At 38.8% G+C, this 25,265-nt stretch overlaps 5 protein-coding genes across 6 annotated transcripts; 3 read left to right on the top strand and 2 right to left on the bottom strand.

Annotated features, from left to right (window-relative positions):
• Window positions 1-829: 829 nt before the first annotated feature.
• LOC116115328 (serine carboxypeptidase-like) lies at window positions 830-4,438 on the top strand. Its single transcript, XM_031401487.1, has 9 exons — window positions 830-1,206; window positions 1,821-1,989; window positions 2,093-2,212; window positions 2,402-2,545; window positions 2,630-2,780; window positions 2,992-3,080; window positions 3,487-3,745; window positions 3,849-3,982; window positions 4,083-4,438. Exons 1-9 carry the CDS (start codon window positions 878-880, stop codon window positions 4,209-4,211), a joined length of 1,524 nt encoding a protein of 507 aa, XP_031257347.1. The 5' UTR covers window positions 830-877; the 3' UTR covers window positions 4,212-4,438.
• Window positions 4,439-5,415: 977 nt separating this feature from the next.
• On the top strand, window positions 5,416-8,281 carry LOC116115346. Its single transcript, XM_031401507.1, has 8 exons — window positions 5,416-5,740; window positions 6,194-6,267; window positions 6,436-6,477; window positions 6,883-6,924; window positions 7,299-7,382; window positions 7,643-7,730; window positions 7,834-7,931; window positions 8,018-8,281. The coding sequence occupies exons 1-8, from the start codon at window positions 5,551-5,553 to the stop codon at window positions 8,072-8,074; spliced, it is 675 nt and encodes a 224-aa protein (XP_031257367.1). The 5' UTR covers window positions 5,416-5,550; the 3' UTR covers window positions 8,075-8,281.
• Window positions 8,282-9,040: 759 nt separating this feature from the next.
• On the bottom strand, window positions 9,041-12,584 carry LOC116115325 (U11/U12 small nuclear ribonucleoprotein 31 kDa protein-like). Its single transcript, XM_031401484.1, has 3 exons — window positions 12,402-12,584; window positions 9,972-10,759; window positions 9,041-9,282 (listed from the first exon to the last, which is right to left on the bottom strand). The coding sequence occupies exon 2, from the start codon at window positions 10,728-10,730 to the stop codon at window positions 9,978-9,980; it is 753 nt and encodes a 250-aa protein (XP_031257344.1). The 5' UTR covers window positions 10,731-10,759; window positions 12,402-12,584; the 3' UTR covers window positions 9,041-9,282; window positions 9,972-9,977.
• Window positions 12,585-20,384: 7,800 nt separating this feature from the next.
• Window positions 20,385-21,131, bottom strand: LOC116115307 (U11/U12 small nuclear ribonucleoprotein 31 kDa protein-like). Its single transcript, XM_031401461.1, is given in 1 exon segment — window positions 20,385-21,131. A coding segment is annotated over 1 exon segment (747 nt).
• An 899-nt stretch (window positions 21,132-22,030) lies between these two features.
• LOC116115369 lies at window positions 22,031-25,018 on the top strand. Of its 2 annotated transcripts, none has more exons than XM_031401530.1 (2): window positions 22,031-22,234; window positions 23,954-25,018. In XM_031401530.1, exon 2 carries the CDS (start codon window positions 23,958-23,960, stop codon window positions 24,792-24,794), a length of 837 nt encoding a protein of 278 aa, XP_031257390.1. In that variant the 5' UTR covers window positions 22,031-22,234; window positions 23,954-23,957; the 3' UTR covers window positions 24,795-25,018. The 2 variants fall into 2 exon arrangements, with proteins under 2 accessions (XP_031257390.1, XP_031257389.1); XM_031401529.1 differs by having other exon boundaries at window positions 23,930-25,017.
• Window positions 25,019-25,265: the final 247 nt, after the last annotated feature.

Genomic DNA, 25,265 nt, shown 5'->3' with positions numbered 1-25,265 from the left:
CACTATTTCTTCAGTTGCGGGAAAGTATAACTCATACCGTAAGCCTTAAGGCAGTTTCTGAAATTTGCAGAACAAATTTTAATTTTCTAAAAACGATAATTAATGGCCCTTGATTTGGTCGGTTTCAATAATCTCACATCGTGTGGCGTGTACTCTTCTTTAACTGTAGGATCCTTTACACGTAAGCGTTAGTCTTTAACTCCTTCCACCCAAAAGAAAATATCTTCTATCTACCTTTATTCCCTCGTCCTGTCGTCGTCGTCCACGTGAAAGCAACAGCTACCTTTTATTTTCAACAATATCATAATAAATTAATAACTACAAATTATTATTCTTTGCACAATTTAAATAATTATTATTATAGTAGATTTAGAAAATAATAGGTGTATTATTTTTATGAATTTTGTGTATTTTTTATTTTTCTGAAAAAGATTAAAAAATAGAAAATAAAATTATATTAAATATAATATTTTAATAATGTGAATAATGAAAATGTATTCGACATAATCGTTTGAAAACATAAAACTAAAGAATAATCGACCATTTATGCAACAAATTATTAATCATAGATTTAGAAAATAATATTTGGAAAAATATTATTCTAAACAGCCATTTATATAAAAGAATATTAGACTGAAACTATTTTCTAAAATTACATTTCCAAGAACATCCTCCAGCTTCATAGCCACAATCATCTACAACAAAGTCTTCCATTATAAAAATAAGCTCGCCCGTCAAAACTAACATTCCCTTAATTTTGCTACGAGTGACGACTGTTAGTTATTGCCACGTGTCCCCTTTCTTCTTTATCTCCTCTCTTCAACTCTCTTTATATGACCCCCGCTCTCAGACATTCTCATCGCAGATTCTCGCCAAAATGGAGAACAAACAACAACTTCTCGTCTTGCTACTTGTCTCTTTTCTCTTCATCTCGTCTTCGGCCTTTCTGTCGAATGACCATCGCCTGAGCCGCTCCAGTTTCCCCTCCGTAAATGCTGAGAAGATGATCAGGGAGCTCAACTTGTTCCCCAAGGAGGATGTTAATATAATCGACGGCCGTCGTGACTCGACGGCGTTGTTTGCTGGACCAGGGAAGAAGATCGTTGAGAAGCGGTTCAAGTTTCCGAACCTCGCTAGTGGAGTCTCTGTTGACGACTTGGGCCACCATGCTGGATATTACGAGATTTCCCATTCACATGACGCTAAGTAATTTTCGAATTTTTAGTTTTATTTTTGTTTGGTTTGGTTTGGTTTTGTGTTTTCTGTGTTTTTTTTTTTTAATTTTAAAATATGAGGATTTTTAGAAGGTTATTAGGGCGTAATTAAAACCCCTGAGTGAAGATTGTTTATACTAGAGGTTTAAAAATTCAGCGATTTCTGAGGTTTGGTGTTTTATACTTGTTAGTTGAAAAATGTCAAACTGAGTTAAAATTTAGCTATTTTAGATTCAAAATTTATTATTTTTTAGTTTCGATCGAGAAATGAGTTATTTGTATGGGTTTGTATGGTTTTAGTGGTCTATATTTTGAGGCAATTGTTGGGTTTATTTCAGTGTATAGAATGCACTAGTTAGTTTTATGAATTATTATCAATTATTTTTCAAATTTAAGAGATTTTTAGAAGGTTCTTTTTGGGCATAATCTGAATCCTAGAGTTGTGTTGATTATATTTGAAATATGAAGATCGGAGTGTTATTGAGTTTTAAGGGTTAGTCTGTGATTTTTGGGTTACTGAGTTAATTTGAGAATCAAAATCTACGATTTTATTATTTTTCTTGTTTTTTGTTTGATTTATACTGAACTATTGCTGTTGTTTTGTAGGATGTTTTACTTCTTCTTTGAATCACGCAACAGCAAGAAGGATCCCATTGTCATCTGGTTGACTGGAGGGCCAGGGTGTAGTAGCGAGTTGGCTATATTTTATGAAAACGGTCCCTTCTCTATTGCAAAAAACATGTCTCTTGTGTGGAATGAGCATGGTTGGGATCAGGTACTTTCAATACTTTTTCTTTGGGTTTTTTGTGTCAGATTTCTGCTACAAAAATTCTGGCTTCTTTACTATAGAAGTAATGTATTCTGTGGTGATTTTACAGGCATCAAATCTTCTGTATGTTGACCAACCTATTGGAACTGGGTTCAGCTACAGTTCAGATAAACGTGACATTCGTCACAATGAAGATGGAGTTAGTAACGACCTCTATGACTTCTTACAGGTGGGATTCTTCGTTCTTTCCCTCACTTTTGTCTGAATGAAATTTAGTCTAAAGTTTCTCATAATTCGAAGGAGTTCATGTCATTTCAAATTTTGGGGATGGATAATGGGATACAGAAATGTATTATATGCTTAAGATTTATATGTGAGTAACATTATTATAACTTATTTGGCTCTTCCATAATATTAGGCTTTCTTTGAGGAGCATCCTGAGCTTGCAAAGAATGACTTTTATATAACTGGAGAATCATATGCTGGGCACTACATTCCTGCTTTTGCTTCTCGAGTCCACCGAGGAAACAAAGCTAAGGAAGGAATTCATATAAATCTGAAGGTATGCAATTAGTACCCACCTATGAGTTGTAAGTAAGTAGTCAATTTATTTTGTTATATAACTCAACACAAATTGGTTGAACAGGGATTTGCCATTGGTAACGGGCTAACTGATCCTGGTATGCAATATAAAGCATACCCAGATTATGCATTGGAAATGGGAATCATTAAAAAATCTGAATATGATCGCATCACCAAGGTTATCCCAGTTTGTGAAATGGCGATAAAGCTTTGTGGTAATTTTACTTTCTGAGATTGCTTCATTGTTGTCTTGTCATTTCTTTTGATTCTCATGCTATTCATAACTGTTTACGGCTTGCATTTTTGCTGATTAAATTTTTATTTTTCTTTTTAAATTTAGTTTTACTAGTTCATGTGTATATGTTATATTTTGTTGATGGATAGTATTGCCTCTGTAATTAATCCTGTTTTCTTTTCTTGTTTCAGGCACTGACGGTACTCTTTCATGCCTGGCTTCATATTTTGTTTGCAATACCATATTCAGTAGCATTATGGCACTTGCTGGTGATACAAATGTATGAGATTTATTTCTTTATCAATCATTCTTGACAATAAAAGCATTTTTTCCCCCTCATCATATGCATTAGTTGAAAGATAGGTCATGATTACAGCGGTTTGGTTTTGTTTCTATAGAATTGTTTTGCTGCCAAAATCATTTTAAGTTTTTTGAAAGTCTAAACAGTTCTATAGAAGTGGCATAAATTGTGATAGAGGAAAGAATCTAGTTTTGTTACAGAGAGGTCCTAGGTAATCAACAACCTACAGATATGATTGTTATTCTTGACATTTCTACCTTCTTTTCTCCACGTTTTAGTTGGAGTATTTTATAGAATAATATATATGCTTATGAGACTACCATTGTTTTAAACAAAACAACAGAGGATATTTTTTTTTACAAGCATTTATATGTTCACTCTGCAGTACTATGACATTAGAAAGAAGTGCGAGGGGAGCCTTTGCTACGACTTCTCAAACATGGAGAAATTCCTAAACCAGAAATCTGTCAGGGATGCCATTGGTGTTGGGGACTTGGACTTTGTGTCATGTAGCCCAACAGTTTATCAGGCTATGCTCGTGGACTGGATGAGGAATCTTGAAGTTGGAATTCCAGAACTTCTTGAGGATGGAGTCAAATTGCTTGTATATGCTGGAGAATATGATCTCATTTGCAATTGGCTTGGTAAGCTTCTAAGCTTAACATGAAAGTGAATAAGGTGATCTTGTGTTTTAGAAGAAATTACATTTATCATTTTGCTCTTCCTGATTTTTACCTGGGTGAGTAGGTAATTCGAGATGGGTTCATGCCATGGAATGGTCTGGTAAAAAGGACTTCGTAGGATCTCCTGAAGTTTCTTTTACAGTTGATGATTCAGAAGCTGGAGTGCTGAGGACTTATGGGCCTCTCAGCTTCCTCAAGGTTAGTCTTTCTCTATCTCTTGTACATATTTTTGTGCGCGCGCACACACCAATAGTTAATAATTGGTGCTAATGTGGTGGCATGATATATCTACCAACAGGTCCATGATGCCGGTCACATGGTTCCCATGGATCAACCCAAGGCTTCATTAGAGATGCTAAGGAGATGGATGCAGGGCACAATGGTTGTAGCTCCAGGTCGTTCGGAACAATTGGTGGCTGAGATGTGATTGCCTCCAATCCTTTTTCTTATCCTTATCATCTTACTTTCTAAAACAATTAGGTCACAACTTGAATCTACCTTTTTTGGTTTTTTTAAATGTTTTTTTCTGGTTTCTAAGAATGTTGTAAATATTGGCCTTGGGGTCTGATAGAATTCTGAAAACGTGATATTTATGTTGATGTTGTTATGAAGAATATCACTGAATGAATCAAGGATACTATCTGTTTCTATGAATCTCCATATTTGTACATTTTATTTATATAAAAATATATATATGTTTTATGATCTTTTGCAGTAATATTTCCTAATTGGACTGTTACAATACTTTGAACACTGAAGTCTGAACATTGTCATTCATAAACAAGTATTTGAAATATGAAAAGGAATTGACTATTTACTAAAACAGATAAAAAATTGCTCTGACATTGATTTTGCTAGATTTTCTCCTTGTGACTTTATTGAAGCGCGATAAATCACTCTTAAGCAGTGGAAAGCACTAAAAGTATAATTGACGTATTGAAATAAAAAGGAGTCTATTTGAAGGTTTTACTATGGTATATAAATACAAATATAAGAGCTTGTTATAAATGTTCTGAAACCTGATCCGGGGCGCCACCTGGCCAAGGAGCCGGGTCCCAAATTAACCAATCTAACCGGTTTGAAATCTTGCAAAAACACCCCTTAAAAATATGGATCAGTCTCTACAGATTTGAAATCTTACAGATGCCCGCTGCCACAATTAAGGTTTTGATTTTTCTGACCACATTCCGGTTGATTTCGATGACTAAAATTCAATCTGACACCACCATCTGAACCATCGACCTCTACTCTACTAAATCCCTTTAACCCCGACATTTGATAACCCCTCGTTCGCTAACCATGACTCGTATTGAGTTGATTTTTCTAATCAAATTTTGACGGATTCCGATGTCCAAAATTCAATCCGACAACATTCTATTAACCATCAGCCTTTATTCTATAAAATTCTTCTAATTCTTACACTTGATAACCACTCGTTCGCTAATGGTTAAATTAGAGAGTTGGTAAACAGTTAAAAATAGTAAACCGGACTGGAGAGGGCGCGGGTCACCGGTCGGACATCTTTTGTTAAAAAAAAAAAAAAAAAAAATCCTCAGTAAAATTTTATCCAACACTCTCCCTTCTTAAAAATATATAAAACAGCGGGCAGTATGTCTGCGTCTGATCTCATCTTTTACAAATGTTATGTTATGGCAAGATATTATTGGCTTAACTGGCTTTTGCTATCCAACTCCTCTTTCATCTAACTTCGTCAACAACAAACCTGAGAAAAAAATCCAGTTCAACTGAAGTAACATAAACATCTCATGGCTTCACGTATTTGCTTCTCTCCAATTCATCTGCTCCACTCTTCTTCACTTTTCGTTCCTTCTTTTAAATTAAACCCATTTACACTTTCACAAATTTCGAAACTTTCTCCTTTTCATTCTTCTTTCTCAGCATTGAACCGTAATTGTCAAATCAAGCTCAAGCACCCACCAAGAGCTTCTGCTGAAGGTGAACTTATCCATGTCTGATTCTTCGTTCTTCTTTTTAACCTTATTTACACTTTCATATGTCTTTTTTAACGTGGGATTTTGGAACTTTTTGCTTGAGTTTTGTTCAGTGCTAGAGCTCTTACTATTATTGAGATTCGAATTTACTTTGAGTTAATTACCAGTTCATTGAGGATAATTTGATTTTTGAGCCCTATTTAGTGTTCAATTTCTGCTGTAGCTCAACATTCAGGGAAGGACAATGAAAATTTTGATTGTTTCAGGTGTTTTTTCATTGCATTAATTTGATAATTTAGTTGTCGTATTCAAAGGGGTTTTCAACTTTTTTTATCTAACTAATGGCTTTGAATTTGTAGCTTAGCTTTGTGCTATTGCTTATATTTTTATTTGAGGTATACATAATTTGAACTTCAATAACCTTTGGCCATTAATCAAATTTCTGTTCTTGCTGCAGGAGTTCCAAGTGAGTTAATGGAAGATTCAAAGTTCGTTCCTTTAAATGCTGACGATCCCGTATACGGGCCACCTGTAAGTTCTGGTTAGTTTCATTCCAGTTCTCATGTGAATATTTGTTAAATTTTTTAACATTAGCGGCCACAGATCAAAAAGAGAGTAGTCATTTGCATTTTGCTGCAATAAAAATGATCACATGTTTCACCCAAATGAACTTAAATTTTCAAGTTCTTTGTTTTGCAGGCTTTGTTACTGTTAGGCTTTGAAGTGGAGGAGAAAGTGAAGGTGACTGACTTCTCTTTGGGTTGCATTGCAACATATTTGCTAATTTTATGGACACAGCATGTTGCCATTTGTAAACTTGTTTCAACTAAGTAGCATACCATATATAATAAAGCTTATGGCGCCAGCATGAATGATATTTCATTGCAACGTTGCATTCGCCAGGCACAAAATCATATTAAGCAAACGTTGCATTCGCCAGGCACAAAATCATATTAAGCAAGCTCTATATGACCCTTATCGGAGAAACGATATTTGTCTTGGAATTTTAATCTGTTTGTTGGGAAAGTAATGCAATGGTTCAAAGTTCATACATTGATCAGAATGAAACCTTCACCTCTGAGAACATATTGTACAGGAAAATTGATTCGAACTCACTAACAACTCTTAGGTGTTTTCTTACTGCAGATACGAGAACTTTTGACAGAGTTGGGTGGTGAATTCATGGAGGTATTTGATCTTGCATGGTATTACTGTGCTCATTTTCTTTGAAGAGTTATAAAAAAAAAAGGAAGATAAAATTTTCCGAGTTGCATTGTCTGTAAAAGTTGCAAAGCTGAACCTGCTTCTGCAACATTTCTATGTTCCTGCTCTACAATCTTTGCATTTTACATATCAAACCGAACTCAAAATAGTTGAATAAATTCATGCCAATGTGTGATTTGGCTTGTATTATACTGCCAAAGAAATTCATTGTCATATGTGTACTCAAATGCTTGTTTTTCAGTTGCAGTAAGTTGTGAAATAGTAGTTTTATGTGCTTTTTTCATTAACTTTTTTTTTTTTTACCTATAAAAACCAAAAGACTTGATATGCTGTTGTAGGTTTTATTTTGCACCGAAGACATGATTCCTCTTTCACTTTGGGAAGCAATGAATGCAAAGCAACCAGATCTGGAAGCAGTAAAGGTTGAAATTTCAATCATTCTGGGGAACTTTTTCATTAATTAGTTTATCATATACCATATATCTTTTTCTTTTTCTTCTTTTCAAGTCCGAGCTTCAATCAATAATTGATAGAAAGCATTCCTTTGATCAGTTTTATGATGACACGGAAAAGCAAAGAGTAGCAAACTGGCTATTTAATTGGGTTTTTCATACCATCTGAATTAAATGTGATCTTTGTAGCCATCTTTTCTCACGATGAAATAAGTGTGTTTGTTCTGCAGATTGCAGAGTCTCTACCTCGGATATGCTTCTTATCTGGTCTCAGCGGGGAGGAAATGTTGATGTTTATCGAAGTATTTCCAGAAACGGGTATTCAAATGAAAAATTAAACTGAAACTCACCTCTGAACTCTAGATTAATTTAATATAGCCATTGGCCACCAACTTGAAATGTTTGATTTAATTATATGCAGGACTAGAACCACCTGTATTTGCAGCTCTTGTTCCCAACAGTGCCGATAAAACACTGCAGGAGCTTATAGAAGAGATTATGGGAGACCATGAAATGCTGGTAATCTCATGTTTTATTTCCACCTTTACATTGTATTATCTTTCTAATCAAAACTATCTCTTCACACACAGTAAATTATCATGCAGACAGGAGAGGAATTCAACTCGACGGACGCAGACGAAGATAAGATACTTGAAGATTAGAATTCGGTTCCCATCCATTAGACTCTGCAGTTCAAGGTTTTGATGCTAAAGAACAATGTTTTAGTGTTTTTCAGTATAGAGAAAAATAGCATGACAGTAAGCTAAAAGTTTTTTACATCAGTAACTCCTTGAATGTGTATGGTAACTGTATTTTTTAAGGTTTAAAAACCCGGCCCGAGATGAAACCCGACAAAGTGAACGAATCCCAGGTTGACCAGTTTGACCCGTGATGTTAGCATGTAAAAAGGTTTGAAATCCTACAAAAGCACCCCAAATTACACCGCCGGCGTTGATGACCCAAACCAGAAAAGGCCTGTTTCCGATGTCGAAAACACACCCCAACACCACTTCAGTCCTCTAACCAAAACCCATCTAACCCCACCCTCGTTCGCCTCGCCAATCGTTGTTGCCATCGATTTATTTTTGTGATTTTCGATCATTTCACTCATCGGAAATCAACTCCATTGCCACCTTTCAACTCACTGACATTTTCTCTTCAAAAGCTCTAACATTCCAATCACCAATTATTCGTTGATCATCGTCCTAATTTCTACGGTTTGAGATAAATAGTAAAATTGATAACTCGGCTCAATGAAGGCCCCGAGTCCCGATTGAACTGGTTCAACTAGCCGAGCCAGACCAGGTTTCAAAACCTTGGTATTTTCTACTAAAGATGGGAAAGAAGAAGATTTTCTAATCAAAACTTTTCAAGATATCGCAATTATTTGGATGAAGCAATTCACAAACTGCAGACAAACTAAACATACTGAGACTATTTAAACTATACGTGTCAGTGGTGAGCAATTCACATCTCACAATTAAAACACACACCGTTTACACAAATCTTTAATAGCCTTCTCTGCCATCAGGCTTTGCTTTTTTCACCTTCTAGCTTCCAAGTACTATCTGCCTATAAGGATTGCTATAAGAGCATCATCATCAATTTAAATTAAAAAACGAGTCACATTGACAAGCAAAAACTACAAAAGTAAATTTTCTTTTCGCTGTAAATATATTCTCTTCCCTAAAACAATGTACAAGGATCTATTCATATTGAGGTGATGTCTACACGACAGAACTAAGAACTTATATGTTCATAACATTAGCACAGCAAGAACAAAACCTACCACAGTTCTCAACACAATTCGGATTCCAAATCCTTCATCTTAAATTCTCGGCAATATGTGTAGATAATCTGTTATTGATTTCTGTATGTGAAAACAGAATATTGGTCAGTGAATAAACAAATAGCAAAGGTAAATCACAATCAACATAGAAAAACACCAGTGCTACGTACGACGATCAAAAGAAAAAGAAGATACAGAGTAGTGATTACTAATCATCCAATACAAATTGCTAAGCACGATGAAAACAAACGAGAGATGGAACAGAAGGCATGCTCAGCAATTCCAAATCAGTGAAGCATAATACAGGGGATTGCTAATTACAAGGAGTTTCATGACTTTCGTCCAAGGCATAAATTTACAGTAATAAGGTGGAGATAAAAGGGTTCCAGAAATATCATAATCCTCTAATTTCAATCAAGTCAAATGTAGCATCAATGTGTTGAAGAAGCAATTTGAATAATCATGCAAATTATACAAAGTAGTAAGAAACATCTAATCTACCAATAAACTACATCTCCTCTAAGCAAATCAAAACTCAATTCAATTATTTTCTTCTTCAGATTCCTTAAAAAAACTGTTCAAAAAAGCAAAAATATTTCCCACTCTTTTCAGATTCAGCTACAATGACCATAAACATCTTCCAATACATTAACCCATTTGGCTAAACAACTTAAAAGTCTCCATACTTCTATTTTTCATGATTAAAGCAAATTAATTATAAAAAAAATTACTATTGAAAAAAAAAAAAAAAAAAAAATACAAAAACTTACCTCAAATCAATCATCTTCACCACTCTCATCACTAAAATAACTCACTCTCTTTATTTTTTTCTTCTTCTCTTCAGTCTCTTCCTCTCCCATAATCAACCTTTCTTGAGCTCCATCGTCCACAACCGAAGCCCAATTCCCATCATCAAAACCTATTGCACTCTCGTTCTCGTTCTCGTTCTCATCCTCCACGTCGAATTTCCGCCGCACTTTCTTCGGCTCTGGCCGCTCTCTGGGCCCCAACTGATTCTTCGGGCACTCGTAACTCAAATGCCCCTCCACCCCACACTCATAGCACCTCGACTTGTCTTTATAAACCCTCTTCTTTATGAACGATGCCGCGCGCCCGTTGTCCGTTGCGATGCTCGCCGTGACCGTACGACCGTTGAGGATCTTCCTGTGCATCGCACGCGCTGCGGTCTGCGCATCGGGAATGTTGACGAACTGAATGAAGGCGACGCCACGTGACTTGCGCGTGGCGGGGTCTTTGAGGACGGTGACGCGAGCGATCTTTCCGAAGGTTGAGAAGAGCGTATGGAGGTCGGAGTTCGTGAGGGAGTAGTCAAGGTTCGAAACGTAGACCGTTGATTTGGAAGGGGCTAAGCTTTTTGAGCCCTTGGATTTCTTGTGGGGTCCATTGGATGTGGGTTCTGAAGATGATGACGAGGCGACGTTGGGGGCGGCCGTGGAGGCGTAGCGGTAGTAGAAGATTTCATCGTCTTCGTCACTGTCGGTGTTGCTATTTTTCTTCTTTTTCACCATTTTCCTGGGGTCTGAAGTGAAGGAAAACTCTGGTACAAATAAATAAATTTAAAAAATATTTATTTAATTGGATAAAAGTTTATAAATAATTAATACAAAAAAACTTAAAAAACACATCATAAAACTACATGCCCTAATATAAGAACATGAAATACAACGCCAAAGAACAAAGATAGGTTTATTTTAGAAAATGGGTTTCCTGCACATGACAACAGTTAGGAAGTCTATTAATCAGAAATAATTGAACCTCGTAGTTTAAAATGATTGTGCATACAAAATCAGTTGGTACCACACTACGGTTCAACCACTAATCTGGAAAACTGGAGAGAAAATGAACAACATGCTTGGCTCCGTGCAGAAATGGACTTATCACACACCTCATATCTATTTTTGCAGTTAGATTAATGCAATACAGAACGTGCACCTTCCAACAATATCATGAGCAAATAAAGTATCTTCTGATAAAAACTTTCTCTTATCACCCTAAATGTTATATACTAGGTGCAGAAGAAGAAGAAGTCATAAGAAACTTAAAACAACAGTTGGTTGACTGATATTAGCTCTACAAATTTCTCCAGGCTCAGAAATTAATGATGTCATAGCTCATGGGGTATTAACTCAGCCAACAATAACTATAACAGATTTAGCATCATTAGCTTCAGGAATCACTTTGGGTATTTCTTTTATTTGAGTGTGAGAATTAAAGAGGTCTAATTGAACTTAACATTTAACAAAACTATAGTTTCATCTTTTTTACTATGGCTAGGAGCAACTGATAGACAGGATATCAACCACAGACCTATCTATGCACACTAGTTTCATCCAACTATTTTCAACCTAAATGGCAAACAAAAGTCAATTTATAATACTTGACACAAGTTACAAAGCTTCATCCCGATTCCCAACCGCTTGGGAAGAGATTCGGGATTCCACACTTTTTTTTTTTTTTTTTTTTTGTAATAAGAAACTCAAGAAAACTATAACCATGTGGAAAAAATTACAAAGAGGTGAAAAAAACTGCGGCAGTGTATGTGTATGTAGTATGAGTAAAGACAGCGCCCCAAAATAAAAGATACAGGACATAAAATTAAAAATAAAAACAAAAAAAGGTCCTGAAATCTACAAAAACCCTACAACTTAATTCCTTTAATCACATCCCGGCAGCCTTGCAATAGTTCAGAATAAAGAAAAAAGGCACATCTTGTGATTTCTTACTTACATAAACATTAGAGAAAATCTAGACAAAACAAAAAACGATGGTGATAGGAAAATGCCAATACGATCGTCAATATCCTCCTAGCTTACACATCAGGCATCTTAATTTGATTTCATAAGTTGACACACAGTTCTTCAATCCCTATCAAAATCTGGAAATATCTTATTTGAACATAAACTATTCTTGAACCAACAAACACCATAAATCGCTATGACCTTCAGCTAATTCAAGAGAACTCAACACGGCCCTCTTCACCACAAACATTATTTCGAATAAGTCTTCTCCAACAGAACCCATCAAACCCAGGACAAAAATCAGGCATAATCCAATACCGCAAAAGACCAGGTAAAAACCAAAACCCATCTCTCAAAATCATCAATTTACTCAAATTGTAAACACATGAATCGCGTCTAACTAATACAGTAAAAAAGAAGGTAGAAATCAAAATCACTTACAGAAAAATCCCTAGAAGAAAGAATATAATTTGTAGCTGCCTTTTCTCTTTACTTTAGCTGTATTTTTCTTCGTTACTGTCCGGGTGCTCCAAATCCATATCCAGAAGCGTATCTATTGTCTCTTCTCTCTCTTGTTTTAATCCTTACAAGTCAATAACTCACCGTCCTCAACTACAACCAACGCCAAATAGAGACAAAAGCAGAAAAGTATATTTGAAGCTTTCTTTATTATGTATAACAGACAATTTTTTTAAATAATAATAAAACATATTTTTCACTAAATAAAATCCTATTCTATTGCCTTGAAGGCATGTTTTAAATAAATTGTTATTATTATTATTAAAAAAAAAAAAAATTTCTTTGGTGTAATAGAAATATTCAGGGTAGAATTGTAAAATCTTCTTTAATTAAATATTGGATGTTAATGAAAAATAATTGTTCCATTTATTAAAAAGTAAATAAGTTAATCATTAAATATAATATCCAAATATTAAAATTTGTTGTTATTTTTGAAATTATCTTGTAAATCAACAATGTTTTTGATGTTGTATTTCTTTTCTTTTTTGGTGATCGGGGCATCCGGACCAGCTTGCATGCACCTCAACTAATCTCTAGGGCCTTGAAGTTAATGGCCGGGCAAACCTCTGGTGGTTACCCTTATTACCAACCGAGATGAATCGAATTCAAGATCTCTTAGGGTCCATATTCAACCACTCGACCACCCAAAGATGGTTTTGATGTTGGAGTAATACTACGCTGACACTTTTCATTAACTTTATCTCACAAAAGCAACGTGTCAGTTTGTAATTGATCTAATGTGTTACGAAAAATAAAAGCTTTACAAGGAAAAAATGAGTTCGGAATTACTGATAGTAAGGTTGGAGGTGTTCAGCATTCCAAGCTCGTGGTACTACGGAACCATTCAGCCTTTTCAGATGGTAAGTCCCCGGTCTTATCACTCTGACGATGCGGTATGGGCCTTCCCAGTTCGGTCTCAAAACTCCCGCACTTGGTTTTCTAGCACCGAGAAGAACTTCCTTCAATATAAGGTCGCCGACCTAGAAGTCTCTTCGTCTGACCTTAGAGTCGAAGAACCTTTTCACACGTTGCTGATAGATTGCTATTCTTAGCAGAGCCTTGCTGCGATGTTCTTCAACAAGATCCAGACTTGCTTGCATAAGCGCTTCATTGTCGGCTTTGCTGTACAAGTCCCTCCGTAGTGAACTAGTTCCTACCTCCATAGGGATCATCGCTTCGTAACCATATGCCAGCGAAAAATGGGTTTCTGAGGTAGAGGTTCTCGGAGTTGTCTTGTATGCCCATAGGACTTCTGGAAGGTCGTCGGTCCAATTCCCCTTGGCTGTGCCAAGTTTGGCCTTTAGAATGTGCTTGATGGTTTTGTTGACAGCTTCAACTTGACCATTTGCTTGCGGTCTCGAGACTGAGGCGAATTTTTTATGAATACCCAGCTCGTCTCAAAACTGCTTGAACTCCTCGTTGTCGAACTGTTTACCATTATCTGAGATGAGGGTATGAGGAATCCCGTAGCGGTACACAGTGTTCTTGAAAACGAAGTCATTGAGCTTTTTGGTCGTGATTGCGGCTAATGGCTCGACTTCTACCCATTTGGTGAAGTAATCTACTGCGACCACGACACACTTGACTCCCCCTCTACCGACTGGCATGGGACTAATGAGATCGATTCCCCATATGGAGAATGGCCAGGGGCTGGTCATGGTTATCAGTTGGTGGGAAGGAGCTCGCGGTATGTTTGTGAACCGTTGGCACTTGTCACACCTTTTGAAAAAGTTGTAGGTGTCTTCTTGGATTAGGGACCAATAGTACCCTTGACGAACAACTTTGTTGGCGAGAGATCGTGCAGCGATGTGATTACCGCAGATCCCTTCATGTATTTCCCTCATGATGTAATCTGCTTTTTCATCGGTTACACATCGGAGGAAAGGGGCGCTAAACCCTTGCCTGTACAGTTGGCCTCCGATGAGGGTGTAACGAGTAGATCTTGTTCACAGAATCCTTGCCTCGACCTTGTCGTCAGGCAAGGTCCCGTCCCTGAGGTAATGAATGATAGGGGTCATCCAGGAATCTGATTCTGTTACATTCACGGCCTGTTTGATCGAGCTGATACTGAGGGTCTTGATGAATCGAACAGGAATGTTATCAGATGCATCTGAGTCTAATGACGAGGCTATCCTTGCCAAGGCATTTGCCATAGAGTTATTATCTCTGAGAATCTGAGTGATCGTGAAGTGCTTGAACGGCTCGAGTGCGGCCTTAGCTTTCTTCAAATAGCGGATCATATTTTTTTCCTTATCTTGGTATTCTCCCAAAATCTGGTTAACGACCAGCATGGAGTCGCTGCGGATACTAATCGCGGTTGCACCCATTTCTGTGGCCAACCGCAGCCTAGCGAGCAGAGCTTTATACTCGGCCTCATTATTGGTTGCCTTAAACCCGAACCGGAGAATGCCATGAATGCGAGCCCTTTCGAGACTCAAAAGGAGAAGACCTGCACGACCCTCTTTTTGTTCAATGATCTATCGACGTAGAGGCTCCAAGTCGATATATTTTTAGCAGTTTCCTGAATGGCTTCGCTGGGCTGTTGCTCCGACTTACTCGTCGGAAAATATGAGAATTCTGATATAAAGTCGGCAACAGCCTGCCCTTTGATAGCTGATTTCGGTCTGCACTTCAGATCGAACTGACTTAATTCCATGGCCCATTTAAGCAATTTACCCGACGCCTCCGGCTTCCGGAGGACCTGCCTGAGCGGATAATTAGTCATTACATGGATCGTATAGGCGTGGAAGTAAGGTCACAACTTTCTGGAAGTGATCAGCAGGGCATAGGCTAACCGTTTCATTTCCGGATACCGCATCTTGGCATCCAATAGATGCTTGCTCGCGTAATACACTAGTCATTGGACCTTGTCCTCTTCCCGAACTAAGGCTACACTGACCGCGAATTGAGAGACGGACAGATACAGGAGGAGGATCTCTTGCGAGAGAGGCTTGGACAGAAGAGATGGCTTCCCAAGGTGCTCTTTAATACTCTGGAATGCTTGTTCACACTCGAGAGTCCATTCAAACTTTTTATTGGCCCTTAGAACATTGAAGAATAGCAAGCAACGATCTGTTGCCCTCGATATGAAGCGACTAAGTGCCGCTATTTGCCTATTGAGGCCCATGACCTGCTTTTTGTTGGTCGGGTTTTTCATATCGAGGAGAGCTTGGATTTTTTCGGGGTTGATCTCTATTCCCGTTAGTTAACCATATATCCTAGGAACTTTCCCGAGGATACTCCGAATGAGCACTTGAGGGGGTTTAGCTTCATTATGTATTGTTGGAGGATGTCGAACATCTCAGCTAGATGTGCTATGTGATCTGAAGCGACATGCGACTTGACCAGCATGTCATCTACATAGACCTTCATCAATTTTCTGATCTGTTCGGAGAACATTCGGTTAACCAGCCGCTGGTAAGTTGCGCCAGCGTTCTTGAGACCGAAGGGCATAACTTTGTAGCAGTACATCCCCCGATCTGTAACAAAGGACGTATGCTCTTCGTCAGGCGCGTACATCGGAATTTGATTATATCCCGAGTACGCGTCCATAAAACTCAGCAGCTCGTGCCCGAAGGTGGCATCCACGAGTTGGTCGATTCTAGGTAGGGAAAAGCTATCTTTTGGGCATGCCTTGTTGAGGTCGGTGAAATCGACGTAGGTTTGCCATTTGCCGTTGGACTTCTTTACTAGAACCGGGTTGGCAACCCAGGTCGGATAGAGCGCTTCTCGGATGGATCTATTCCGAAGGAGATTATCTATCTCAAGTTTCAAGGTGACATATCATTCCGGATCCATCGCTCTTCTCTTTTGGCGAACCGGTTTAGCTTCACTGTCGATGTTTAATGCATGACAAATAATATCCGGGCTGATCTCGACCATATCTGCATGCGACCAAGCGAACACATCGATGTTCTCTCTAAGGAAGCTGATTAGCTCGGTGGCGAGCTGGGGGTTGAGATTGCTCCCAATCCTTAACACTCTGCTCGGCTCGTTCTAGTCGACCGATACTTCAGACAGATCCTCAACTGACCTGTTGGAAAGACATTCCTAAATACGAGGATCCATATTATCCTCGGCTGGACCAGGCTGTGGCTCGATTTGGCTGATCGCCATTGCTTGTCGGGGAATGTTGCGCGAGATACCTTTCCTTTTGCACGCCATCTGTACTGCTTTTACGTAATAGTCACGAGATGCGCGCTGAGATCCGCTAACTTCCCCTATCCCCGTCGGGGTGGGGAACTTCATCTTCAGATGGTATATCGAAGTGACTGCCTTGAAGTTTCTCAGCAGAGGTCTCCCTAGGATACCATTAAAAGCGGATGGGCAATCCACTACCAAAAATTCAGTTACCTTGGTCACTTCATCAAAGTCACCCGCGTGACTAGAAATAAGATCGTTCCTTTGGGGATCAGGTGGTCCCCCGTAAAACCATATAAGGGGATCGAGGCGGGCTTCAGGTCGGCCTCGTCTAAGTTCATTCTTTCGAAAGCTGTCTGGAATAAGATGTTCACAGCACTTTCGTTATCTACCAACATTCTGTGGATGTTATGGCGCCCTATGAGGGGCGTGATTATAAGAGCGTCATCGTGGGGATGATGCAATTAAGCTGCACCCTTCTCGGAGAAGGTTATTTCCTCCTCCATGCGAACCATTTGTGGTCATTGCATCGTGCTCATCACACTGATAAGGTCGTGATGGGTTGTGCGAGCATATCTCTCCTGGGCACATCGCGAGTTCCCCGCGAGGTGCGGCCCCCTGAAGATCAAATTGACGCTGCATGTACCTTTGCGGTCATGACGCTTCTTTCCTGGTTCCCCTTGATTTTTCTCTTGTGCGGGAGTATAGTTGTCAATATATTCCTTGAAATGCCTCTGCTTGATGAGGTCTTCAATTGCCTGTTTGAGAGCTCGGCACTCATCGGTGTGATGCCCATTATCCCGATGAAAGCGACAATATTTTTTATTATTTATGGCTAATGGGGAATTTTTCATGGGCTCAAGCTCTCCGAGCAGGCTGGCTTCTTCCAACTGATCAAGAATGGTCGATACAGACGCATTCAAAGGTGTATACTGATTTCTGTCGCGATCGTGACGAAAAACTGGGGCATAAGACTTTTTGGGCTCATAGCGCGGTTTCTTTCCTTTTCGTTGATCGTTAGTAACCCATTTTCGATCAGCTCCCCTACTTTCCCTCCGACCAGGCGCACTACCTGAAGCGTCGGGGTCACGGCGGTGGAGTGCCGCCACGAAATTTTCAATACAGAGGTATTTCTCTACAAGGTTATAAAAGCGAGTGAGGGAAACATCATCCTCAGCTTGTAACTTTTTCCACAGGTAGGTTTGTGGGCAAACTCCCGCTATAATGAGAGTCCGAACAGACTCTTTGGGAGTGTGAGCTACCTTATTAAGTTCTCTATAGAATCAATCGATGTAAGACTGGAGGGATTCATCCCTCTCTTGCCTTATATTGCTGAGGTAGCTTAAAGGCATTGAGAATTTTTAGTTCGCTTAGAAGTGCCCCAGAAACGTCGCGCTCATCTGAGGCCATGAGTTGATCGATCCCGCTAGGAGCGACCTGAACCATCGTTTGGCATGAGAGGTTAGAGTTACTGCCAAACAACGACACTTTGCTAGATCTGAAACCTGGTGAAGCTCCATCAGGTCGTTGAATTCATATAAGTGATCCTATGGATCAGAATTTCCATCAAACGCATGCATATCGGGCATTCTAAATCTTGATGGGATAGAGGCAGCTAATACTATCGGAGAAAAGGGAGACGCTGCTGCGACCTGCCTTTGCTTGTTTTGTTGAGCTTTTAGCTGATCTAAAGCTCACTGTAGCTCCTCAATATGAGGCAGTGGAGCCATTTGGGGATTGCTTTCGCCCATGCGAGTTCGACCCTCGTGATTGTTATTGAGGAAAGTCTAGAGGTCGGATTCCTCTTCGCCTCGGCCGACAGTTCCGGCCGCTCTCGACACACGCTGGCTAGAGTCGTGTGATGACGATGGATGGTGCGAGAAATTTTCACAACCTTTGTGGTGGTACGAACCGCCCTGCAAAGTGTGGGAACCTCCCGCACGATGACGATCATGATCGTTTTTCTGGAAGTGATAGGAATTGCCCAGCCCAGCACTTTATGGGGGTGTGTATGCGACGTGGCATGAGATGGCTCGGGCTGTGACCTTTTGCCGAGTCTTAACGCCACTGGTATTCTATTCAGGACGTGGTCGGTGTTCGCCGGCCCTTTAGAGCCTTTAGGCCCGTTTTTCGCCATTTGCTTACCCTTTCTTTTATGCGCTGCAGTGCTCGCGGCACGGGCTATCGCCCTTTGTTGCGCTTTCGCGCGACTTGCAGGCGTTTTTTGCGGTTGCACCGCCCTAGCTGATTCGGGTGGCATGCCCTGATCCAAACGGTCCAACCTTCGGTTGACCGTCTGGAGGGTATTGTCGAACCTCTCCAGATAGCTTTTGATGGCGGGGTCAAGTTATGAACTTGAAGGAATATCCCCTGTGACATTTAACGGAACTGGAGGTACCTCAAGAGGGGTGTCCTTGCTTGGGGGATCTCCTCAACCCTCTGATTGGTTCACTCAAGTTCAAGTCGGCAGACCATTTGCTGTTGTAGGACCAATAAGTTAGAGATTCTCTTGATGAAGGACGAATACTAAGTGAAGCCCTCCTTCTAGCGCCAAACTGTTGATGCGTCTAAACTGTTGATGCGTGATACCAACTAAACGCACGTGTGAGATGCTGAGCTGGCCCAGAAAACACACGTGAATGATAGATAGAAAATGTAAACGGTGGCAAGACAATGCTTAAAGTGGTTCGGATGCTTAAAAGCGAATCCTACATCCACTGATGAATTTATATTTTGGGGGATCAGGTCGGGGCTAACGAGCTGACTTTACAGGAGAATACAAATGAGAGAGAGAGAGATAGTTATTACAGAGCAAATTGAGCTAATAAAGAGTAGAATGAGCGAATCTCACAAACGAGAGAAAAGCTCTCTATTTATAGTGGGATACATTGGTGTAATCATTACTGAATCCGTCGAAAGGGGGACGGATACCGTGTAGATCCTTCCTTATGTCCTGTTGCCTACCTACTTTAAGGGTTTTATGCGACGTGTGCAGAGATTTAGATACATGGACATCCTCCAGCCTTTCTTCAGTCTGGCGTGCGCCCACTTCACTGACAGGAGTGCGCTGCTCATGTCACCACACGACATGGCTGCGCCTGTATGTCAGCGTGACCTTCCCGAGGTTTAACCATTCGAGCTGACAGGGCTCTTGCATCAGCCCTACTTTTCCAGGCATAACATCTACCTATCATTCACGTGTGTTTTCTGGGCCAGCTCAACATCTCACACGTGCGTTTAGTTGATGTCAAAATCACGCATCAACAGAAGGCTTGCTCAGCAATTCGTGAAGCATAATACAGGGGATTGCTAATTACAAGGAGTTTCATGACTTTCATCTAAGGCATAAATTTACAGTAATAAGGTGGAGATAAAAGGGTTCCAAAAATACCATAACCCTCTAATTTCAATCAAGTCAAACGTAGCATCAATGTGTTGAAGAAGCAATTTGAATAATCATGCAAATTATACAAAGTAGTAAGAAACATCTAATCTACCAATAAACTACATCTCCTCTAAGCAAATCAAAACTCAATTCAATTATTTTCTTCTTCAGATTCCTCATAAAAACTGTTCAAAAAAGCAAAAATATTTCCCACTTTTTTCAGATTCAGCTACAAAGACCATAAACATCTTCCAATACATTAACCCATTTGGCTAAACAACTCAAAAGTCTCCATACTTCTATTTTTCATTATTAAAGCAAATTAATTATAAAAAAAAATTACTATTGAAAAAAAAAAAAAAAATACAACTTACCTCAAATCAATCATCTTCACCACTCTCATCACTAAAATAACTCACTCTCTTTACATTTTTCTTCTTTTCTTCAGTCTCTTCCTCTCCCATAATCAACCTTTCTTGAGCTCCATCATCCACAACCGAAGCCCAATTCCCATCATCAAAACCTATTGCATTCTCGTTCTCGTTCTCATCCTCGACGTCGAATTTCTGCCGCACTTTCTTCGGCTCCGGCTGCTCTCTGGGCCCCAACTAATTCTTCGGGCACTCGTAACTCAAATGCCCTTCCACCCCACACTCATAGCACCTTGACTTGTCTTTATAAACCCTCTTCTTTATGAACGATGCCGCGCGCCCGTTGTCCGTTGCGATGCTCGCCGTGACCGTGCGGCCGTTGAGGATCTTCCCGTGCATCGCACGCGCTGCGGTCTGCGCGTCGGGAATGTTGACGAACTGAATGAAGGCAACGCCACGTGACTTGCGCGTGGCAGGGTCTTTGAGGACGGTGACACGAGCGATCTTTCCGAAGGTGGAGAAGAGCATATGGAGGTCGGAGTTTGTGAGGGAGTAGTCGAGGTTCGAAATGTAGATCGTTGATTTAGAAGGGGCTAAGCTTTTTGAGCCCTTGGATTTCTTGTGGGGTCCATTGGATGTGGGTTCTGAAGATGATGACGAAGCGACGTTGGGGGCGGCCGTGGAGGCGTAGCGGTAGTAGAAGATTTCATCGTCTTCGTCACTATTGGTGTTGCTATTTTTCTTCTTTATCACCATTTTCCTGGGGTGTGAAGTGAAGGAAAACTCTAGTACAAATACATAAATTTAAAAAAATATTTATTTACTTGGATAAAAGTTTATAAATAATTAATACAAAAACACTTAAAAAACACATCATAAAACTACATGCCCTAATATAAGAACATGAAATACAACGTCAGAGAACAAAGATAGGTAACAAACGAATACTTTCTCCCACAAATGCGACGTGATAGTTTATAATTGCTTAGCTCTCATATTTTGTCAAGTAGGACTCATTGTTGGGCACATGACTTATTATAAGCTAACAAATTGCAAACTAACACATCGCGTTTGTGAGAGAAAATTAATGAAAAGTGTCAGCGTAATATTACTCCAACATCAAAACCACCTTTGGATGGTTGAGTGGTTGAATAGGGACCCTAAGAGGTCCTGAATTCGATTCACCTCGGTTGTTAATAAAGATGACCATCGAAGATTTGCCCGATCATTAACTTTAAGGCCCTAGAGATTAATTGAGGAATGCACAAATTGGTCCGAATACCCCCATCACCAAAAAAGAAAAGAAATACAACATCAAAAACATTGTTGATTTACAAGATAATTTCAAAAATAACAACAAATTTTAATATTTGGATATTATATTTAATGATTAACTTATTTACTTTTTAATAAATGGAACAAGTATTTTTCATTAACATCCAATATTTAATTAAATAAGATTTTACAATTCTACCCTGAATATTTCTATTACACCAAAGATTTTTTTTTTTAATAATAATAATAACAATTTATTTAAAATATGCCTTCAAGGCAATAGAATAGGATTTTATTTAGTAAAAAATATGTTTTATTATTATTTAAAAAAATTGTCTGTTATACATAATAAAGAGAGCTCCAAATATACTTTTCTGCTTTTGTCTCTATTTGGCATTGGTTGTGGTTGAGGACGGTGAGTTATTGACTTCTAAGGTTTAAAACAAGAGAGACAAAAGACGATAGATATGCTTCTGGACATGGATTTGGAGCAACCGGACACAACCCAGTAACGAAGAAAAATACAGCTAAAGTAAAGAGAAAAGGCAGCCACAAATTATTTTCTTTCTTCTAGGGATTTTTCTGTAAGTGATTTTGATTTCTACCTTCTTTTTTACTGTATTAGTTAGACGCGATTCATGTGTTTACAATTTGAGTAAATTGATGATTTTGAGAGATGGGTTTTGGTTTTTACCTGGTCTTTTGCGGTATTGGATTATGCCTGTTTTTTGTCTTGGGTTTGATGGGTTCTGTTGGAGAATACTTATTCGAAATAATGTTTGTTGTGAAGAGGGCTGTGTTGAGTTCTCTTGAATTAGCTAAGGTCATAGCGATTTATGGTGTTTGTTGGTTCAATAATAGTTTATGTTCAAATAAGATATTTCCAGATTTTGATAGGGATTGAAGAACTGTGTGTCAATTTATGAAATCAAATTAAGATGCTTGATGTATAAGCTAGGAGGATATTGACGATCCTATTGGCATTTTCCTATCACCATCGTTTTTTGTTTTGTCTAGATTTTCTCTAATGTTTATGTAAGTAAGAAATCACAAGATGTGCCTTTTTTCTTTATTCTGAACTATTGCAAGGCCGCCGGGATGTGATTAAAGGAATTAAGTTTTAGGGTTTTTGTAGATTTGAGGACCTTTTTTTGTTTTTATTTTTAATTTTATGTCCTGTATCTTTTATTTTGGGGCGCTGTCTTTACTCATACTACATACACATACACTGCCGACAGCTTTTTTCACCTCTTTGTAATTTTTTCCACATGTTTATAAGTTTTCTTGAGTTTCTTATTACAAAAAAAAGAGTGTGGAATCCCGGAATCTCTTCCCCAAGCGGTTGGTAATCGGGATGAAGCTTTGTTAACTTGTGTCAAGTATTATAAATCTGACTCTTTGTTTGCCATTTAGGTTGAAACTAGTTGCTCATTAACTAGTGTGCATAGATAGGTCTGTGGTTGATATCCTGTCTATCAGTTGCTCCTAGCCATAGTAAAAATAGATGAAACTATAGTTTTGTTAAATGTTAAGTTCAATTAGACCTCTTTAATTCTCACACTCAAATAAAAGAAATACCCAAAGTGATTCCTGAAGCTAATGATGCTAAATCTGTTATAGTTATTGTTGGCTGAGTTAATACCCCATGAGCTATGACATCATTAATTTCTGAGCCTGGAGAAATTTGTAGAGCTAATATCAGTCAACCAACTGTTGTTTTAAGTTTCTTATGACTTCTTCTTCTTCTGCACCTAGTATATAACATTTAAGGTGATAAGAGAAAGTTTTTATCAGAAGATACTTTCTTTGCTCATGATAGTGTTGGAAGGTGCATATTCTGTATTGCATTAATCTAACTGCAAAAATAGATATGAGGTGTGTGATAAGTCCATTTCTGCATGGGAGCCAAGCATGTTGTTCATTTTCTCTCCAGTTTTCCAGATTAGTGGTTGAAACGTAGTGTGGTACCAACTGATTTTGTATGCACAATCATTTTAAACTACGAGGTTCAATTATTTCTGATTAATAGACTTCCTAACTGTTGTCATGTGCAGGAAACCCATTTTCTAAAATAGAACGATTTAGGGTGCGGTTTTCCACTTTTTGTGTGTGGACAAGATTGTATGTTTATTATGTTTGTGACAAGTTTGTTGTGGTGATGAATTAGAAAACTACTTAACTAATATCTACATTGAAGAGTATACCTCTTTATTTTCCATTTAACAATCTCTTTCTTCTTCTCTGATATGCATCTTTCTTTGTTATTTTGGACAAATCAGTGATGAACTGCCATTCACCTTCAGGAAGATGCATGGATTCTCCACTGTTGATGGCTTTGTGGAGATAACTGAAAACTTGGCAGAGATGATTAAATACATGGCGAATGAGCCCTCAGTAGGGCTTTTCTATATACAGCAGCACGCTCAAAATGCGGTTCCCAACCTTGTTAATATCAAGAACAATGTTGTGGAGAAGTCTCGTGAAACTAGTTTGCACACTGAAGATTTGGAGGATTCCGTCAGCATGGCAAGTTCAATGAAAGAATGTGGTTTCTCTATAGCTGATGATATGATAAAAGACATCAGGAAATCTCTTGCAGTTATGTCAATGAGACAACCAAAGAAAGGTTTAATCCATAAACGAACTTTCAGTTTTCAGATGGGGAGAACTAGCTCCTGGGGCCCAGTCACTTGGGGTCGTGGTTCAGCTCCTACCCATCCGGATGATGAACAGAATAGTAGTTATTTTACTAATGTATTCAAGTCAGCAAAACAAAAGGCCAGTAATTTCAAGTGGCCACAAGTTGATCCAAAAGATACCAGCTTAGCACAGGGTGAGAAGCTATTGTCTTGTCCTACTCCACCACTATCAGTCGCATCTGTTAGTACAAGTTCTTCTCGGGCAGATATGGAATCTGATGAACTGCCTCTGTCAAGTGAGGTTGCAGATGACCTCCTTGAAAAAGAAGTAGAAGAAGGAAAGGAGGAGGTAAAAGTTGATGATGTCAGCATTTCACCCCAAAATATATCGTCATTGTCAGAAATTTACGATGATTTTAAAGCAGATAAAGAAGCCAAACTTGAAGAATGGTTGGGAGGGGCTGAATGTGACTTGGATAACTTTAAGAAAGCAACTGATGCGTAAGGCAGAAAAGGATGTTTATCAAAGCTTTAGCTTGTAAATACTGTTTGTTATAAAATTACCCCTGTATAATGATTATATACCGCTGATTTGTTGTGCCACTGGTTATTCATCAATGAGTTATGTTAGGCTGTTAGCTGTAAACATAAAAATCTCCACTGATTTTCTTTGAACTTCTCAAATGTCCCAAGATACTTCAGTAATGGTGTTTCAAAGAAATTCTTACTTCAGTACCATGCATATACTGTTCGTCATTTACAGGAGAAGAGTATCAAGTATAAATTCTGAAGCAAATCCTTCTATGAAATGTCATTACAGCTGCCTTTTCAACGAAATGCCAAGGCATTTGTTAGTTGTTGTAGATGTCATACTCATATCCCAAAAGAAGTGCATAAATTGTACAGATGATATTCCAAAAATGAGTTACTTCTGAAGAAATTCCAGAGCAATTGTTTGGTATCAGATGTAAAGTGG

This window comes from Pistacia vera, unplaced genomic scaffold, assembly GCF_008641045.1.
Source record: "Pistacia vera cultivar Batoury unplaced genomic scaffold, PisVer_v2 Contig737, whole genome shotgun sequence".
NCBI lineage: Eukaryota > Viridiplantae > Streptophyta > Magnoliopsida > Sapindales > Anacardiaceae > Pistacia > Pistacia vera.
Note: the sequence above shows the minus strand (reverse complement) of the source record. Positions and strands in the feature narration are given on the sequence as shown.

Coding starts and splice junctions, on each gene's coding strand:
- LOC116115328 (XM_031401487.1), top strand. CDS start 878: ATGGAGAACAAACAACAACTTCTCGTCTTGCTACTTGTCTCTTTTCTC. Junction 1,990..2,092: donor ATGAGCATGGTTGGGATCAG/GTACTTTCAATA, acceptor GTGATTTTACAG/GCATCAAATCTTCTGTATGT. Junction 3,081..3,486: donor CACTTGCTGGTGATACAAAT/GTATGAGATTTA, acceptor TTCACTCTGCAG/TACTATGACATTAGAAAGAA.
- LOC116115346 (XM_031401507.1), top strand. CDS start 5,551: ATGGCTTCACGTATTTGCTTCTCTCCAATTCATCTGCTCCACTCTTCT. Junction 6,268..6,435: donor ATCCCGTATACGGGCCACCT/GTAAGTTCTGGT, acceptor TTTGTTTTGCAG/GCTTTGTTACTGTTAGGCTT. Junction 6,925..7,298: donor TGGGTGGTGAATTCATGGAG/GTATTTGATCTT, acceptor ATGCTGTTGTAG/GTTTTATTTTGCACCGAAGA.
- LOC116115325 (XM_031401484.1), bottom strand. CDS start 10,730: ATGGTGAAAAAGAAGAAAAATAGCAACACCGACAGTGACGAAGACGAT.
- LOC116115369 (XM_031401530.1), top strand. CDS start 23,958: ATGCATGGATTCTCCACTGTTGATGGCTTTGTGGAGATAACTGAAAAC.